This window comes from Parambassis ranga, chromosome 8, assembly GCF_900634625.1.
Source record: "Parambassis ranga chromosome 8, fParRan2.1, whole genome shotgun sequence".
In the NCBI taxonomy this organism is placed as follows: domain Eukaryota; kingdom Metazoa; phylum Chordata; class Actinopteri; family Ambassidae; genus Parambassis; species Parambassis ranga.
The window spans coordinates 4,901,289-4,921,780 of record NC_041029.1 but is presented as its reverse complement, the minus strand read 5'-3'; the positions used below and the strand labels follow the sequence as shown (position 1 = coordinate 4,921,780).

At 42.4% G+C, this 20,492-nt stretch overlaps 1 protein-coding gene across 2 annotated transcripts in view; it reads right to left on the bottom strand.

The window, feature by feature from the left end:
• The window catches only part of LOC114439540 (ras-related protein Rab-26-like), a 72,166-nt gene that overhangs the window by 5,514 nt on the left and 46,160 nt on the right, over positions 1–20,492 (bottom strand). For both annotated transcript variants that reach the window (XM_028411560.1, XM_028411558.1), the window contains exons 3-5: positions 13,080–13,121; positions 12,746–12,812; positions 7,498–7,550 (exon numbers count right to left, since the gene is read on the bottom strand). In XM_028411560.1, the coding sequence (XP_028267361.1) occupies positions 7,498–7,550; positions 12,746–12,812; positions 13,080–13,121 (162 nt within the window). The remainder of the gene's footprint in view (positions 1–7,497; positions 7,551–12,745; positions 12,813–13,079; positions 13,122–20,492) is intronic.

Below are 20,492 nucleotides of genomic sequence, written 5' to 3'. Positions count from 1 at the left end.
TGTGGGCTGTTTACGCTCAGGTTTGTGATCATATCTGTATTAATTGGAAACAAACCAATTAAAAACCAGCAAATCATACAAAATAATACCTACAAAGTTAAAAAAACCATATACAAAGAGCTTCCACAGACGAGACGATGGAGAAGAAAGTCTTCAGATAAGAAGTGCTCACAAAGACAACACAAAACTCTTATATGACTACAAATGGGATTCAGGAAACTTCACCAATCTGTGTGCAAAGTGATTGCAAAGTCATTTTGGACAGATGGATAGATTAAAGGTAAAATTGGGCTCTTTGACTGTTTACGGTACGTTTAGAGGGAAAAGAAAGAGTGTTTGATGAAAATAACACCATTTCATGGGGAGGGGGTCGGGTGGCTGGGGTGTGTTGAAATGTTCTGACTTGGCCTCGGTGTGGCAGGCGGCTAAATGCTGAGAAAGCCCTGAATGGAGAGGATGAAGAAATGCAAATTTCCCACAGTCAGTGAAGAAAGTTAAACTGAAAAGAGGACAGGATGACTCAGGAAATGTTTTAGTCTCATATTTTCACTCACTGATGCTTGGTGTTGAAATCATTTTACAAAACCTTCATAAACGCCTTCATGTGCATCAGGAACGCCTGGATCCACATTCATATGAGGTCATCAGATCAGAACCAGGAAGCTTCTAGTGGCAGCGCTAACCACTGATTTAGAAAACTGATGTCTAACAATGACGCCTTTAGTTATTATTACAAAAACAACAGCAACAGTCAGTAATTCAGGCAGACATACTGAAAACCGATTTTTGAGTTTGTGTGAGTATGACGCAGAAAGAGACTAGACTTCAAAGAAGTCTAATATCCTTGGTGGCCATGGCTTAAGGAACTGCACTAAGGTTCATCTTTTATTCAAGACTAATACCAGGATCTCTGGCCAAATGCTCAGGGAGCCAAATGTCAATGACAATGTGGCCTGGTGTCAGAGGAGGCAATACATTTCTCTGCTCACTGCCCTAGCATTCAAATCCCCAAAGAGTGGAACAACAGCGTTTGTTTTTAAGGTCTAAATAATAAACTTGGATTTCTTATGTTACGTGTAGTACATCTGAGTCCTGATCTTGAGAGGGCCGATGAGATAAAACCCCAGTTTAAAAGGGTTATAAAACCTCTGAAAGGTTACATTTCATAATGCTACAATGCTAAATGCTAAAGTTCATGAGACGATTGGAGAGACAATGAGACTGGCAGAGAGACAGACGGGAGGAGATGTGAGGGAGAGGGAGTCAGAAGGCAGTGAGACACACAGTGACAGGGAGAGACAAAGACCAAAGGATCTGTATCACAGAGGTAAAAAAAAATAAAAGCCAGGCAGGCAGCTGCTGGAGGCTGCATTGTGACACTGGCAAGACGAGTTGTCACTGGCAGAGGTGTGTGAGGGTACTTCTGATGTTTCCTGTTTTTCTTTTGTTGAAAGGAGAAAGACTGCCAGACTGTCACGGCAGCTGTGAGAGGGGGATTCATGCTGTCCTATTCACAAAGACTGGTTTGTGATCTCTTAAAGGAAGTCTTTGAATGTTAGTGTGGTGACCAGTCTAATAAGGAGTACATATTTAAATCAATGACAAAATATGACCCAAAAATAGATCCAGACTCAATCCAGTCACCAGCTTGCCCTCATTACACACGTTAACAGGAAATCCTGACGATTTGTTCTGCTAATAACAACAACAACAGTGTGTTCCTACTAAATTTGAGGGTCACGCTTTCAGAGTAATAAAATAATAAAAAAGACTCCTCAGGATTTTCTCCACGTGACCCAACTTTCCCTCTGTTGCACTTGCTTTGTCTAAGCAGATTTGCGACGGGTGACAATGCTATTCTTGCCCAGCTTTGATCAGAGTATTAAATAGTCTGCTCCTAACAACAGGCGGCGTCAGACTGAACCGACCCGGAGGAGCACAGGGAGAAAAGTAGACTTCTCCCCTGAGAGGAGGTTTAGGCAGCCGAGCGAGTGACACTGTGTCACTGACTGACACACAACAAAGACACGGAGACATCCACTCATTCTCCAGGCTGTGTGTATTTAGAGACACATCTATAGGTACTACCTGATATGTTCAACAGTAGCTGTTTTTACTTTTGCAGAAATAACACATTTGTTAGACGTGTAGTTAAAAACAAAACAAAAAGACAAGAGAACAGTAACAACAGCATCCATGTGAGTGTTTGTCAGTGTCCTGACAGGGAAGAGAAAGGCTTTCATGTTAATAAAAGAGCGGCTGACGCGTCTATCTGCCAGCAAACATGTCGGGATGACTGATGAGCTTTGAAAAGCTGCTGCAGTCAGTGTATGTGGACAAGAGTTTGAGCGATGCTCAACAGAAGTGTCAACCTTAACTTTTTTTTCTCTCTCACATCTCTGTGCTTCCTTATTGTGTGTGAACCTGATATGCACAACGATGCACCGTCACCGACATAAAACTCACAAAATGTTAAAGAATTAGTCGGTTCATCAATCCTGCCAAAAGCACGATGCTGACTTTGAATTCTGAACGCATGAATATAAAGGAGGAAATCAATAATTTAAGGTGTTCAATATCTTATGATGTGAACGATATGAAGTGGCCCAAATGTCAAGAGTCAGTAGAATGTAGATTCCTTGTAAGGTGAGTGAATGATCTCAAAGCTGCAGAGGGAAACAGAACAGACAGTAGATATGTGATCTCTAATTTAAATGAATATGAAGGGCTGTGCAGAAAGAAAAACAGGCAGCAAGTCCACATTAAACGTCACAATGACTACAGATTTACACAGTAATTGTGACCAAAACTGACCTTCTCATCATGACCTCGTGTGAAAGCCACCTCTACTGACTACATTTATTTTCACAGCCTTTTTTCAAACGCTAACAACGAGGAATAGCAGGAACATGATGAAACCAAAATAATGACACATCTGCTTTTGTTCATGCCCAGATGGGATAAACCACCGAATTACACAAAGGTATATATGATTAAAACCCCCATCACATGGGGTCTGTGCCCTGAAAGTGTAGCGTCTATACGCTATACTGTGACTAACCGGTAAAACGTCGCACAGTGCTGAGGATGATTGGACGACTCACATCCGAAGCAGAGATTAGAAGAGGGTTTTTTTAGAAATCTTTCTGAACTAAGAAAAACTTTTATATCCTATAAATAGCGCCAAGAAACCTAGGTGTTCCCTCACTGGTCCTGTAGTGACCATAGACAGATTTAAAATATTTATTCAGTTAGCACTATAGATGCTGTTGCATGCACGGTTTGGTCCCATGTCTTCATTCATTTATGCACACTACATTAGAGTGTACAGGTACAGGGAGCCATGACGGCAGAGCAGGCCACAGATCACATGCATGAAGTGCATGCACTGAGTTTCCTGGATCAAACTGCTATTTTGGGAACTTAGCTATGTTTAGGGTACGAAAAGTGTCAACTACAGAACTGGTTGCAGTGCACACTTGCCCTCAGATAACCTTTGATATATTAAAGCAGTAGACTTGTACATAAACAACATCAGCTGTTGTTCTACAGGGCGTGGAGCACCAAAATTCAGCACATGATTCAGGCTCTATTTAAAAGCAGTAAAAAGACACTGCAGGCACATCACAGCTTTGACCTCTGACCTCACAGCCCTCTCACAGGTGAGGAGCTTCTTTCTGCAGTCAAACTCAAAAGGAACATAAAAGGCGTTATATAAGTGAGAAGAGGGAGATTTTTTCTCACCTTCACCAGTCAACTGGGCAGATCTAACATAAATGTATCCACTGGGGCATTGCAGTTATTGGATTCCTCCTGGAATTGATTTAACTACAACTAAAAAAAAGTGGCTTAAAAAAATGTCTTCATCCATCTTGCGCTGTTTGTGTGCACGTACACTGCCACATTTGTTTTGTCAGGTTGCAGCTGACATTAAAACAAATGGAAACGACCACAGAGAGCAGCCGCCTGAGCACAGGTGGAACATTAGTCTTCTACAGAGCCACGCCTAACGGGCTACATCATGTATGACTGCTGTAAGAATTAGGTAGTGATGCTAACAGTGTTCCACATCATGTTGATTTGACTTGAAGGAAGGTGCAGAACAGTCCATGTTTCTTTATATGATACCTAAAACTAGAGACATCTAAAATGCCACTGATCATCACTGGATGTTATTTAACTTCCCATCGCTGCATTATTTACCGACAGTTCCTCTCATCACCATCTGGTGCGGCGGTGCCATGACATTTAACTAACAGCTATGTGGTAGGCAGGAAGCCACTTCATTTAAAGGCAGCCTGTGCCACGAGGACGAGGACGGACAGGGAAGGAGAGATGAATGGAGACACACGGACGAAGGTCTCATTGATTTGATTGTGTTTCTGCAACACAGGAACATGAATGAGCGTGCACGCACACACACACACACAGGGATGTCAACGCAAGTGGAGTTCATCCATCATTTAGCAATCAGCATCAAGGCCAGACTGTTCAATACACAACATTATATTTTATTTACAGAGAACACATCCTAATCCAGGTTACACTCAATATGCCAGCAGAGACTTTGAGTCTTAAGGGTCTGATTCATTTGGTTCACTGCCTGTGTGCTGATCAATCCTAATGCTATCAGGAAGCACGAGGGACAGTTTTTGGTGGCTTTGAAATACAAATGAGGTCAGAAAGTCCCAGAAACCAAGTGTCCCTTTCTGAACTCATGTTCCTATGCTTATATATGTGGTTTCCAATAACAGCAGCTGAAAGGGAAAGGACGGTGCAGTCGGTGCAGACAGTGTGTGTGGAGTTTTCTCCAGGTACATGCAGTTTAGGTTAACTAGGGACTCTAAAATTGACCGTAGCTGTGAGTGTTTGACTGGTGACCTGTCCTGTGTGAACTCATTGACAGCTGGGATAGACTCCAGCCCCCTGTGACCCTGTAGTAGACAACAAATGGATGAATGTATGGATCCTCTCAGGAGCTGAGACCAAAGCTAAACCAGGGTGAACAGCAGTAACTGTGACCCAAACCAAGAGCTATTCCCAAATCTATACGCATACGTTTGTTGCTTAAACTGAGCTCAAGTAAAAGACAAACAATACTCACATATCCACTCAGCTGCAAGCTGGGAATGAGAATGTGTTAAAGCACTCGTGCATTCATGAGGAAAAGGCAAAGAAACTTCTTGCAGATCACAAATACAACAACCCCGCTCTGCAGCCAGACCTGCCCTATTAAACAGTCTAACTGTTGTGCACTGCATCATTTTGTGATCCACATCCACAGCAACAGATCTGACTTGCTGGAGCTGTTTTTTTTTTTAAAACAGTGATCCAGACAAATTATTTACAGTGGACGCCTTAATGGACTTTAATTGTCTCCCTGAAGCACTACATCTGACAAGACGACATATGTCACTAAACACTGGGTGTTATTTCTGCAGCAGAGACAGAGTCTATATAAACACACCGAGTACAAGATGCACCTGAGTAACCCCCTGCTGCAGGCAGTACATTTACATTTTTATCTTCAAAACTCAATTTCACTACCCAAATGAAAGCAGCATGTCAGAGTATCAGATGTTATGACTGAGCCCTTCTTCCTAAGATGACAGACAGCTCCTGTGACGCTAATGCTTTTCTTGCCTAATTGTATTCCTGACTGTGGAGACACCGTGGAGAAGAGCAGGTCTGGGAGCTCAGGAGGAGAGAATGACTCGGCCCCTCTCAGTTCTGCTCTTTCCTTCAGAGTTGCATTCATCACCATTAGTGTTCATTAACATGAGTTAGTGCTCGTTAGGCAGCGGTGTGCCAGCAGGCATCTGCAGCTCGCCGCCAACATATCTCCTGGCTGTAATAGACTGAGAGTGAGACAGGAGGGAGGAAGGCTGAGCAGAGGCAGAGCGGGGAAAGACTTTCTAATCCTAAGATGTGTGGAGGACTCCAAACAGTTTTAAGTCATAAACCTCCGCTGTGAAACAGGATACAGGAGTAAATGAATGAACTTCAGATGTGATTACTGTTACTTTTTATAGGTAACATGCCATGTCACTGCAAACACAGAGATGGATATTTTTAGCCATGCTAGCAGCATGGTAATGCTAGTGTTTTATCTGATCGGGGCTCATGAATCCATAACAAGTGCAAGCCAGAATTTGGGCATAATTACAGCAGGATGGGTGGGGATCCATCCCCAGAAAACATCACCACATTATGAACATTTGTAGCTCATTAATCTCAGACTTGGATTGGAGCAACTGTAATGAACTGTTGTGCAGTAATTCACTCACTCACTTCTCTCTCTTTCCTTCAGCTGTTGTTCACATCTGGACTTACGAAGCATCTTTTCCTGCTTCACTGATCTCTCAGGGCAGATGGGCACACATCACATTTCTCTGGAAACAAACAGCCTCGCCTTCACTTAACAAGAACTTTGGAGCTCTGAAGGAGCCATTATTTTTGGCCTGTGCCAATTAAAGCTGTTGAAAACTGCTTCTCCTTGTGTTACACTTATGGCCCAGCTGGAAACAGCAGGTATAGTGACACAGTGTCACTAGCTGGCACAGGTTTAGTCCCTCTGACAGCAGTTGCCATGCAGGAGGTTAATGGGGGAGAGATGTTTCTGAAAAGCTGCCATTTTACAGCGCTAACTGCACATTTTTTGACATTTACAGCTGCCAAAGTCTGTGTTTTGTATGTTTTTTTTTAAATGGAAAAGTGGTGCCGTTTAACCCATGTTACACCATTAACATGTGGTTGTTGCATATTCCTCTCTGTGCTGCAGGCACTTTGTCGTCTCTACTTCTGAGATATTATTATTTGTTGTCTGGACACAGAAATAAATTAAATGTAGAACTAGGCAGCTGAAAACCTGAGGGGACGCCTCACTTGTTGCAATAAAATACAATTACAAAAGGTCCAGAGGGGCTGCTGTTCATCATTAATATATGGTCAAATCAATACAGGGAATAAATCTAAGCCGCCTTTACCGCACGCTACCTTTGTTTGTAGACTGTTCCACAAAGTTGAAAAACTGGAAAGGTCAAAAAAATCATCTGCAGTACAGATTATCATTAAAAGATGCATACAGCGAGCAGCCCCACAAAGACATATTCCACATTAAATCATCTTTGTAGGCATTAGAGAGCAGAGAAAAGAGAAGCAGAACGAAGCAGCAATAGATCAATGGAGAGTTCAATAGTCCCTGTGGTCCACAGAAAGAACTGAAAGCTGACTGTGCTGTTTGTTCCTTTCTTCACGGCCCATTTGTTTTGAACAGTGAACTTCATACAGCTCATTTTTCTGAAAAATTCCACGATAATACAATTTCAGCTTAAGAAAGTGAAAACATCCAGTTATTTTTTCATAAAAAATGATTAACATATGAGATGTGATGAGAATCATTTCAAACTGAAGTGAAACGTATGGTAAAGAAATGTAAAGTCGTCACATTATTCACACACACATGTCAATTAGGAGCAAGAAGAGAGAGGCACCTACCTGTATGTTGTCAAAGGATGATTTATTGGTGACATCATACAGCAAAAGAAGAGCTGAAAGAAAACACAAAAAGGAACCAATATTCAGATTATATTCAGCAAATGATGAATATAATCTATTACTTCTATGTCTCCACACAGGCTGACCAGCTACAGTAATAACACCACTGAAGAAGAAAAATGGAAGCCTGACACATATAGCACACTATGGTGTTGACGCTTAATATAACAGTGATACGTATGTACTTATCTAAATAATGTTTATATTACTATAAGATGCACAATTGCCTCAATTACCTGATTAATATAGTATATACACACATATGGCGGCTGCCTTTCAAACAGCAGAGTCCCTTGGAACACCTACAGAGCTCATTGAACACGATGCAGACTGACAGCTGTGTAATAAAGCTGAGATCTGCTCGGTTTGTCCTGGAACTGTTTCTCATGCTTTTGTTATTTGTTACTAGTTTGAAGTCAGGACATAACAAAATGTGTGTTTGTGCATTCATGCATGTGATGCTGCCACCTGTGTTACACATCCTGTCCAGCTGTTTTCTGTGAATCGCGTTCAGAGGTCAGCTCACAATTTGTAAAGAGAGGGAACGACAAATGTTCTCCAGTTGATGCTCAAACTGCGTAGTACACTTTCTACTTGAAGCAGCCTTCAGATCAGCATTGTTTACTTAGCTAGCTTGAAAATGGGATTTATGAGTGCACTCTTTGCTCATGTCAGTGCGGGCTCAACTCCTTCTGTGCACACGTGCCCCCTCTGTGCTTAACTCCTCTGATTTGATTGGTCACTTTCAACCCCCAGTCACTCCCCGTGGCCGATGGGAAAGTCTGGGTTTAAAGGTGACCAATCAAATTAGAGGAGTCATCAGCGACAAAGTGCCAAAACTCAACCTGTGTGCAACTTATGGCAGCTGTTAAAAGCAGTATTATCTAACAAACAACCCAGAGTGGAGACCAGCCGGTCCCATTGTCCCTAAGCAAACAAGCCATCCATCAAAGTACTGAAATGAATAGTGGTGACTGTGTGACAGGAGGACCCTTATGAGCAGTCTGTGGCAGCACAAACCATCCCAGATCACTGTACCTCATCCAGGCTGGTATTTTTGTCTAAAAACCTCTCTGTAGTTTCAGTTTTCTGCTCAGTTTAACCTTCATTTTTTTTCTGTAAATCACTGTGTATTTCCCCTTGGGTGATTTTAGTGTTTTAATTTTGAGTTAGAAACTAGAACAAACATCCTGAAACCTGCAGAGTGAAACAAGCTGTAAAATACCTGGTGATGTCGTCACTTCTTCTCCCACACAGCCGCTACTCTGCCCGTCCACCAACATCTAAAATAATCCTCTCACTCTCTCCGTCCTCTTCCGCAGCCTCTCCTAATTCACAGTCCCTCCACCCTCCTACACTCGTCTCTCTGCCTGCAGCCCAAAAAACACGATGGCAGCGACAATTAGCTCCATCTATGAATCCTCCGCTAAGCTTCATGGATGAGAGTTTGTGTTCTGAGTTTTGTTCTAAGTGCACCATAATGTCACTGGATACAACATTACTAATAAGGCATAAAACAGGATTTTCTGGCACCCTGACAATATTTAGTTATATGGCCATTATGATTTCTATCAAAACATGGAGGCTGTAGACTGAGGAATTATTCATTACTGCGTCTTGCACCAGTGTTGCTACTTTTAAGCACTCATTAGACCACGGGGATGTGCTGAAACAAACTGCATTAAAGAGACCTTTTGTTTGTTTGCTACACTCCATAAGGTGCCTTTGAGGTAATTCACTGTGATTGTGGTCAGTATAGGTATAAAGAATGCTATCCCATGAGGCGTCAATGTTACTTTGTAATAGGGATGTCCCGATCAGGTTTGTTTGCCTTTGAGTCCGAGTCCGAGTCATTTGATTTTGAGTATCTGCCGATACCGAGTCCCGATCCGATACTTTCAAGATTCTCCATAAGATCAATAAACTTTAATTTCTAAAGAACATTTAACACTGGAAAGGCCCCAATCATCAACATTATTATTATTATTATTGTTATTATTGATGATATTAATATTAATGTTGATATTATTATTATGAGTAGTGGTAGGCCTATTACCATGGCTTATCTGAGCATAGTCAATGGAGTTAAGTCAAACCAACTAGCACGTCATGAGCAACAGAGCCAAACAACACGCACTCTCTGGGAGTGGGCTCACCTGTACGCACATGTGCTTGTGTGCGCACGCGTTTGCATGTGTGTATGCGCATCAGGCCGCTGCAGACAGCTGCAGTGAATTTTACAAACGCCACCATGTAGACAGAAACTGATAGCAGAGATGGCACCAGAGGACTGGGCAAGAGAACTAATGGGTGGCGCTGCAGCGAGTGCCGCCAGTGAGAAGGCAGAGAACTACACTCGTACAACGTGGACTCTCTCTGAGAGCAGGTTCTATACATGAGCATGTTTAGTGTCGTGGTGAATTGTGGCAAAGTGTTGAAACGGTGTTGTGCAGCTTCAGAGCTCTCTGTGTTGCTGTAACGTCCAAGCCCTGCAGCGCTGTGACGCACCGTGGCGACGCAGACAGCGAGCTGACCGTGGTCTGCTCAGAACATCCCGTAAACTTCACACAATGAGTTAAAAAATAACAACTACCTGTTGATTTGACACATTTTAAGACAGAAGCCGCGGGCCATATAAAGTCCGACGGCCTTTATACGCTACGACGCACCGGAGTGACGCCTTTTGTCATCCAGTCTCTTTGGCAGCGAGAGGGAGAGAGAGAGAAAGAGAGGAAAACAAACCAGCATGCAAATGTGATTTATCACGGCCGAAAAACGTATCAAGCCCATTTAATTTATCGTGCAATTAATTGATTTATTGTTTATCGTGACAAACAGGTAGGTAACAGCCGATTCCGATCGAGTCTGAAATCACGTAATCGGGCCCGATTTCCGATCATGTGATCGGATCGGGACATCCCTACTTTGTAATCTGCCTTTAACCATCCCGCACACAGCTTGGTGGCTTCTTATTTAAGACTAACGTCCCTCTGCCATAGAAAAGATGACAAACGTGGTGTACATGTAGATAAACACCCCAAAATGTTATCACACACTATAGACAGGAAAACTTTAGACAACGAAAGAGTGGCTTTCTATCCTCATTAAACTGGTCTGTGGCAGTGTGCCCCTCCTCTGGGACTTCTCAGCACTGCTAGTGAAAAGCCTAAGGTGGCCTGAGGTCTCTCTACGGGCCGTTTTCCATGGTGACGCGTCCCAACCTGGTGCGTTAAAGATCCATAAAAGTACAGTGGCGTTCTCAAAACAAAAGTCGAACCCACACAATTCAACCTGCTTCGGTTGTTTATTTACTGCAGCTATAAAGACATGGCTCCACTTTGCAGTTTTTATTATATCATATATAACATGAAATGATCTATATTTGTTTTCTATGTACTGTATCTGGATGTAATGACCTCTGCTTTACACAGAGATAATTGATGCAGAGCAGAAAAACAAGTCAGCAGCAGCAGCAGGGCCTTAAAGAGGAGACACTCGGCAGAATATGAGTTTGTTTTCAGACTTTTCTGACACACTAAGATCAAAATGTGTGTGGGAGTGATGCAGCCCTCCTGCACACCTTTAGAGTCTCACTCACTGACAGCGCGCTCAGATTAAAGTGACAGGGAGTCGCCGTCAGCAACATTTACAGTATTTAAGGAAGTGATGTGTGCACTACTCTTTACTATCATATTACCATTAGACGGGTCTTTATAAAATAAAGTCTAAAGGAGCCTGTCAAGCTTTAATCACTCAGCCACCAAGGATGATGAATATTCAGATCCTAGTGCTAATATGTTTAATTGCAGCCATTTTTAATTCTTCTCTCAGTCTAGCACTTACAACAAAGAGAGGAGGAGGTGATCCTCATGATGAGGATGAGTGGACATCCTGGTGATATGCTTCATGGCCATATTGGAAAAGTAGCTAATAATCCCCACAGAGAGATGTCTGAGGCTACGCTCCAAAGATGTGGTTTCTTAGAGGAAGATACTGTACATTCCTCGGGCATCGTGCCTGAAACTGGTCTTGCAAAAAGTCCTCTGGGATCTCCTTCTTACAGGAAACAGAGACCGAGAAATAAATCCTGCTGTAATTATGACCACCAAACCATGACATGGATAATGAGGATAATACACAGACGCAGATCATTCATACTCACTAAATCTTGTAAACTTGTACTTAGGTGGTCACACACACACACACACACACGCACACACAACCTGATTCTGCTTAAGTTGCGCTAACTTTAAATAGATGACACAGACACACAGATCCAGACGGTAAATCTTCCCTTTGATCACGCAAGAATCCCCGACTGGCCACAGATTCAAAGACTAAATGTATTGATGCATTCTCCATGCTTGAGTGGACAAAATTGCTGCAGCACTGACTGCATATCAAGCACTGAAAGAAGCCCCCATTTACCCCCTCAGAGAAAAGCCAGGAGAGCTGCAGTGTGAGTAAAAATCCTCCAGTTTTCCCTGACGACTGAAAACAATTTGTAGCCGTTAGAAAGTTTCTCTTATTCAGCTGTGATAATGATCTGCCAACAGGGTAAAGCTTTTTTCCCCCTAGGACTGAGCCTCAAGTGGTCACTCAAGGAACTGCAGCTTTAAACAACATAATGTCTGTGTCTCCATTTGCTAGCACTGAGTTTATACACATCATTAAAGCAAACAAATTATATAATTACAAACTATATAAGAACCTAATGGAGTGATGCCACTGAAATCTCTCTAAATGCTGACATCAGTATGAACAGAAAGTAGACCTTATCTGACACACACACACCCATATGTGATGACTGATTACAGATCATCAAAGAGTCTCTGAATGTTGAGTGTTGTCCTTGCATCCAGGGTAAACAGTTATAAACCTTAGCACAGAGAAAAACAAAATCTCATCTACACTGTGACACTCAGACAGCTGTGAAATATAAACGGGCATAAAACTTGATTTTGATGGCGAAACCTTAAAAAGGTTTCACCAAAACCTTGTTTCATCACACAGCTCTGCACTCAGGAGGAGCGGACTCTAATGTGTGTAATACTAGATAAGCACTGAGGCCACAGGCCTGCATGTTAAAACGCCGCATATGTACATTATTAATGGTTAAAGCAGCTTTTCAACACATTCATAAAATGGCTCAGAAATGTGTGTGTGAGGGTTTGTGTGAGAGTCTCACCGTGAGCGTCACGATAGTAGGCATGAGTGACACTGCGGAAGCGCTCCTGTCCAGCTGTGTCCCAGATCTGCAGATAATGAGACGAAGGTAATCAGTGAATGGAGGAAAGAAGTTTCTGTTTTAATCAGTCTGATGTTTGCTCAGGCAGTCTGCTGCCTGGAGCTCATTGTGGAACCATCCTTTTATTTTAATACAGGATAAGCCCAAAATAGGGAAATGAGGTCTAAGACAGTAATGCTTAGAAACTGATGTCTCACATGGTTTGCACTCTTCAGAAAGTCATCTGTAGGAATGTATCGGATAGGAACAGGCACTTTCAAATGAGAGTTCTTACCTGGAGCTTCACCTTGACTCCATCAATATTCAGGACTTTATTCTGAAATGAAAGAGGAAGAAATAATGTAACTAAATTAGTATTTCTTCAAAAACAATACTTTCCAGTTTCTTGAAGTGTGTCTGTGTTTGAGTGGCTCGACACCTGGCTGAGCAGTCCTCACATCTTCTCATCTACCTGCCACTCTCCATCAATATTGCATGTCTCCACCTTACTTCAGCCTCCTTTGATGAGGCCTCGCCTCTTTCCTCCCGAGGATTAACCCCCTCTGCTCTCCCAGCCTCCCTTTGTCTCTAGGTCTAATGGAGACACTCTTCTGATCTCTGCTCCAATCTGCTGCAGAGTGAAGCTCAGCAAAGTGGACGTGCAGTAGCCAGCCTATCATCAGGTCCGAGGTTGGAGCTGTTCAAGCAGCTGGGTGCACAGAGGTTAAACATCCTGCCAGCATTAGTCCATGTGATGACAGGAGATTTGATTCACTTTTATAGCACTTATAAAAACAGCTTAAAGAAAAGAAGAGGTCAGGATGCTCTTTGTCTTTGTCCTGTTATGCCAATTTGGCACATTAACATCACAAGGAGCCATGGCAATCCTCAAGAGTCTCACTCTACCATCATCCCCTTATGAAGGAGATTCCTGAGAGCCACAGCTGACCTTCTGATTGAGTGATCCCTGAGGAGAAACCGAGGACCTTCAGCCCTGAACACGATGCTGCTAATCTTCCAGCAGAGCACTTAGACATAGATATGGTCTTTGTTGATGTTGCTCAGCTGATTTACCTCCCCGAGAGTCACAAAAGAGGGGTGCCATACATATTCATGGAGAACTTGAGCTGAGAGCTAAGTTTGTAAATGTGTTCTGATCGGAATCAGACTCTCAAAAGGCGACCTAATCCTCGCTGTTGTTGTTGTTGTTGCTGCTGGTGCTAAAAACAACCTATAATGTGCTTAGAGGCTTCATAAATATTTAGTGACCCAGAAAAGAAGTCTCATGGTAGCACTCTGGTGAGGAATTTGGGTGGTTAGTCGGGCTTGATTGCACAGATAATAATGTTGAATTTGTTAAAGACGAAATACTTGAAATCCGGCAGAACAGCAGAATATAATAACACGGACTTAATGATCACTAAAAGCGTGGACTGAGCAGGATAAAGCGTTCTATATCTGAGCAGCTTACACATGCCAGCCCGCAGTGGTAGGATGGGGAATTATGGTATTGTAGATTTAAGAGTTTTAGTCACACTTCTAACACCGTCTCCTCAAAACTTTCTCAAGCTTTAACATCACACTTTCAGGTCAGTTTCATTCCCCTGAGCTGCAGAGACACCCTCAAAAACACAGGATGTCTTCAAATACAAACTGCTCCATTGTTCACCCCCCCCTCCCCTGAATGGTGCCTGAGAGAGAACACGAGAGTCAGAGGAGAACGACTCTAACAGCACTTCACAGGGATCGTGAATTACAAATGTATGAGGAGCTTTCAGAAGTGTGAGCCAATAAAACATTAATGGCCGCTGCGTGAGGCAGCTAACAGGAGCATGATGCACAGAAAGGTTATGCATGAAACAAATCTGTATAATATTAACAAAGATGGTGAGAAGAGAGAAGTATGTCCCAGAAACTCAATCCTTTTTGTCTGACAGCTTACTGGTGTGCATGTGACTGTATGTTCTCACACATGTCAGAAATCAGAGGCAATAAGCTACATAACAGAGAAGCAGGGATCGACTGTGCAGACAAGCCAAGCTGCCAGCTGTCAGGTCCTCCAAGTCATGTTGACACACAGCACACAAAAACAGACACATCACTCCCACGCCTCCTTCTTCACATACACATTTTCACTTGGTTTTAGTCAACAAAAAGGAGCTTGTTGTTGTTGTTGTTTTTATTTTTCCAGCTAATCCAACAATGAGCAAAAAAAGTGTAGCTAAGGTGGGAAGGAGCCTGGTCAGACAGCTTTCTAAGGAAAGTGTGCGATAGTGTGGACTGTAGGATCCTACAGGTGCTCACTATATATGAATGGACTCTGGGTGGTCTCTGGAAAGCACAAGCTGGTCTCTGAACTATTCAAAGGTTTTGACCACAATAATAATCCTGCAGTGAAAGTCTGATCTTGACAATTGTAGACGTTTGAAAGCCCATAACCTGCTATAGGGCGATGCTTTCATGGACCAGCTGTACCTAGTTGTGGTTAAAATGTCAAGCGCTTTCAACCTGCATCCATGACATTTAAGACCATTTGTGACTTATCATTACTGTCTCAGTAATTGTATTGGGTGTAATTGTTGTGCACTGTGTGTAAAGCAGAGGCAGAGGCTGAGTACATACCTCGGGTTAAAGTGTGGTCAGCATTTTCAAACCACCGGACACTGTTTCACAAATACTTTCTATTAAGATGCACTAGATCTTGTCATTGAGACAGAGATAGTACAATAAATCATACATAATACAACCTATAGGCACTGGTGGGATTCATTCATTGACTTGCTGACTATGCACAGTTAGCAGAGGAGCCATAGTCCACTGATTTCACATTTCAGCTACAAAGTGCTTAGTAACACCAGCTTTCACTGAAAAACCTGGAGGAAATGTAGGGCTGCTTTATGAAAACACCTCTGACTGTGCAGTCAGTGGAATGGCTGGAACCTTTCCGTTATTGACGTCTCACTTGGGTGACCAGGTGCAGTTTAGAAGAAACACTATATGAGGGAGCAGTGGGGCTTTGGGGCCTTTTTTTAACAGAACTGTTTTGCTGTAAAAACACAGGCCACCTCATCAGAAGAACAACAACAAAGTTTTTCTTTATAAAGCAGCATATAGACAGACTAATCAGTTGATCAGAGCATCCGTCAGTCCTGTAACAGCCCATCTTTACCAAGAAAACACAACATATAGTCGATATTTCAGTATGGAAATGGAACCTGCGTGCATATTTCTCCACCTGCACCTCTTCATGCATTCATTGCTAAAAATGGCGACTGTGGAAAGAAGAGGAAAGTTACTCAGCTTAAACTTGGAGCTGAACTGCACATGCATGTAACGAGCTGGTTTACTCAGAGCATTAGCACTTAAAACATGCAAGCAAATGAGTTAACCTTGAGGAGAGTGTGGGTTTGTTTTCATTTGCATTTCCTTGGCCAAAGTTAATGATTTACATTCCTCAGAATTTGACATCCATCTGTTCCAGGAAGAACGTTTAATGATTTGCTATCTTTACATCAGTCCCTTTCTCAGATTAAAGATCCTTCTCGGGAAACACTCTGCTTTGTGTTTGATCTTTCACTCACAACCTCAAGCAACACTCATCAGACCGACAAAGACGCTGTGATCCCGACGACACCCTTAGGCGGTTCATACACACAAACACACACGAGCACTGGTTCATTATTCAGCTGAATGATGTGAGAGGGAGCCTTGACCCTCTGAAGTTCTTTTATAGACTCAAAAATGGCTTTGTGTTGCCATGTGTTTGCTGTGACCATGTGTGATGGTGAATAATCTCCTGTGGCTGAATCACAGGGCAGAGCAGGCTGTGGGGCAAGCTGCTGGCTGGAAATCCAAAAACAGAAAACCAATGTTATTGATACACTTTATCAGTAAACATGAATATAGTATGACATGTAGGGTAAAGTACAAATTGAAAACAGCTCATCCTCTCCCTTCTCTGTCATCAGAGGCTTATGCCAAGACCACTCAGTATGTAGCTCAGCCTGGCTCAGAGTGCAACTTTCTCAGGTGTAAAAGCACATTTCCCGAAATCATGCAGCACCTTCTTTAAACTAGAAACACAAAGACGAACTGCACTGAGCTTTATAAACCTTAGACCAAAACAAAGCTTATTTTACATCATTATTGTTTGTCAATAAGCAAAAGCAGGAGTTCTACTGCTTCTCTCCTGACTTTTTCTGTAGTTGTGTCAAAAACTGCAGTTCCTCATGTGGCCACTGGAGGCTGACTCCAACAATAAGTCATGAATCCCAGATGAACTGAACACAGTGTTTGTTATTTTTGTTTTGTTTACAATACAGCTTCACGGGGCACCTTTAATGAACACGCTGTGCATCCTGCTATGCTTGAAGGGATTCCATTTCTGCACCAGCCTTCCTTCTCTAATAACATCTTTAACTAATATTAGAGTCTAGTAGTATTACACTGCATACAAAAATGGCTCAATTAGCAGCTGATGCAGTGGTTTGTACATATACTTTTAATCCGATGTTTGTCAGGATCAGGCTTTAGACATCTCTGACCACTTGAATAAAAAAATGTGAAATGTTCCTTTACAGTCTCCATCTCTAATTGTTCAGCCAGTGGTGTTTGCATGTTCCAACTCCCCTCCTCTTTCATGCCATCATCAAATATTCATGTTGCTCACCTCTCTAGATCCCAGTGACATTAGGGCAGCAGGTGGTAAAGGTGCCTGTCATTAATTACAAACACCTCCCCAGGCAGAAGTCAACCCCCAACCATTACTTTTAATTTAGTAAAGACCAGATGCAACAGATCAGCCGGTGACAGCCAAACACAATGACTCTAACGTTTGGTCATATATTTATAAGCAAATGTCACTTTCTTAATTCCTCTTAATTCATTTTTGAAGCAGAAAAAAACATTACTGACACTTGCTGGCATGATTACGTTTGGCACTCTAAGTGCACCCACTCAATGAAAAAAAGAAAAAGCAGGCAGGCAGACAAACTGGCAGGCTGGAGGGTGGATAATAGAGAAATCAGTCAGCCATCCCTTGACTAACCACAAAAAGAAAATGTATAGAAGCTGGAAACCAGTGAAAGACAGATGCAAAAAGACCATTTATCTGAGAGGCAAAGGACTGGCAGTGACATCCAAAGTGACAGCGGAGATATCAAAAGAGGAGCGGAAGCTTCCAGAGAAGAAGATGCAATCGTCAAGTCACAGCTTGATTTCTTTGATGGGTGTGTTATCGTCCTTGCGCATGCCAGAGCTGCCTCTCTCCCTGCTGTCTTATTTCCATTCTCTTCTCATTACTTACTCTCAGCATAACTTTTCAAATCATTCCTAGAAAACAAATGTAATTTTGTATGAAGCTGCACGATCAACGGCTGCACGTCGAAAGTGTGCAAACAGAGTGGTACCACTCCGACTGTGTCGCAGTAATGATGCGATGACTAACATCCACTTGTTGCATGAGTCACTCTCTCAAAACCATCTGAAGATGATGACCTCATGTTCCTCTGAACAAAGCGGTTTCCAGTCTTTACGCAGACATTTAACTGTATGATAATGTTCTCTAAAAAGATCTATAACGTTGTGCGTCACCTCTGATGTCGAAAACAGAGGTCAACGGCAGAGGCAGTCGGTGATAGGGGGTGTTTAAGTGCGCACACACACGAAAAGGCAGTAATTCACATGCTCAAACTCTCTGCAGTGCGTCACTGGGGATGGACTGGCTCATGAGTGTAAGGTGCAAAGGATGAAGCCTCATGCAAAAAGTGTGTCGCTGTGTGGGTTTTATCATTTAAGTCTGAAGAATGATTAGAAGTGATTAATCTATTAATTTTTCTATGAACCATCACAGGTTAAAGCCGTGTTGCTCAACTGGTGTGCAAAAGAAGAAGAAGGGTTTTAATGTAAAAAGAAAGAAAGAAATAGCGTTTTTTCTGAATCATGGAGATACTTTATAATCCTGCCTCTCATTATTGGAGAGATAATTATAACAAACATAAAAGCATTTTCTTGTTAATTCAGAAAAAACACTGATCTTTTTGTGGTAAATAAAATTGCTTCCATGATTTCCTGTATTTCCTGTTCACTGTATATATATCTGCCCTAATGTTCTTTTTTAGTTAAAGAAAAGATGGACAACAGACATTGAGATGTCTATGTTGCAATTATTGGTTTCCTCCCTGACCTCTGACCCCTCATCATGCTGAGCCAGTCATCCTGGCCTCACCACGTGATTCATCACAGGTTCGGTCAGCCTCCAGTAAACGTTGTGCACTGGTTGGATGACCGGGCCTGTGCTGCGCTGACAACACAATACAGTGGTAAATAATTCATGCAAACCAGAGATTATGTGGATTACTGTTCCAGTGACGTGATGAAGTTTTGTTGTAGAAAACATACAAGTGTGTGCGTGTGTCAATGAAATATTAATCATGTGTGAGTCTCCTCAGATAAGGACGTATAATATACATCCATCCTTCGATAGATTATTGATGTCTACCTCACTGGTGTTAAATCCTGAAGTGAGATGCTGCTGTGGTTTCCGCTCAGTCACACATTGTGCAGCACATTTTGTGGTTGTTGATGACATTTAGACACACACACACACACACAGTGATAACAATGCTCAACAGATGTGGCACCTCTTAATGAAGCAAGGGAGATGCAGGCAGGCAGGGCTGGTGGTGCAGCTCTGTCTTCCAACTGCAGCCAGACATTGTTCTCTCTTACATCATTGTTGGCACGTTACCTTTGTGAGAACTGGCACTGTGCACTTACTAGAAACTATGTTTTGGAAAGCAGGCAATGGCAACGTGTTCAGGCAGTGTCTGTTAACCTCTGAATGTATTAAAGTTAAAAAAAAAACGAAATGTGAAATGCACACAATCAGTTCAATAACAGGTCGTTTCTAACAAATCTATAGTCGTTCAATATCTACAACCACTCCAAAATACCAACTAAGCTTTACAGTATTAATTTCATTCATAATTGCATGAGAGAAGGAAAAATCTTGAAATGTCATTAGACGTCCCTTCTTCTTCTGGCTCTCTTATTATCCTTTAAGGTCTTTAAGGTCAGAGGATCCATCATTACAGCACAATATATGATATGGAAGGTTATTCTGACCTTCCTCAACTCCTCATTATTTTTCCTAAGACACGTAGCGTGTGGTAAGTGTTCAGCGGTGTGTGGTACTCCTGTGCCCTCTCTCCATCCTGTCCGTCTCAGGATGCAGCACGGTCATCCTCACTAACATGTAAGTGCACACTTGTCAGGAGAATCCTGCATAATAAGGACAGTCTTATCTGAATTATTCAACTACCCAGTTCAGAGATCGATCGAAGAATAAATTATAAATCAGTCATCGCTGATGCAACAAAGTGAACTGGGCAGTTCACCCCGAGACAAAGAAGGTCACTGAACACATATGTGCTGCTGCGGTTTGTACACACAGATCCACCTAGAACACATTTGGCTTCCTTCCATCCTATCTCAAAAGTTACCTTAAAATCTATGAGGATTAAAATTGTGTGGAGATGGTGTAGCTGCTTGATTCATAGCCCCACCCCCACATGCACAGCCTAAAATAACAGCAGAGTGTCATATGAATCAATGGAGCTGTCTGTTCCGTGTGAACACCCCCCGCCGTGCGTATGAAACTTTACATACTTCAGCTTCGATGACGTGAATCTTTATGTGTATCATTATG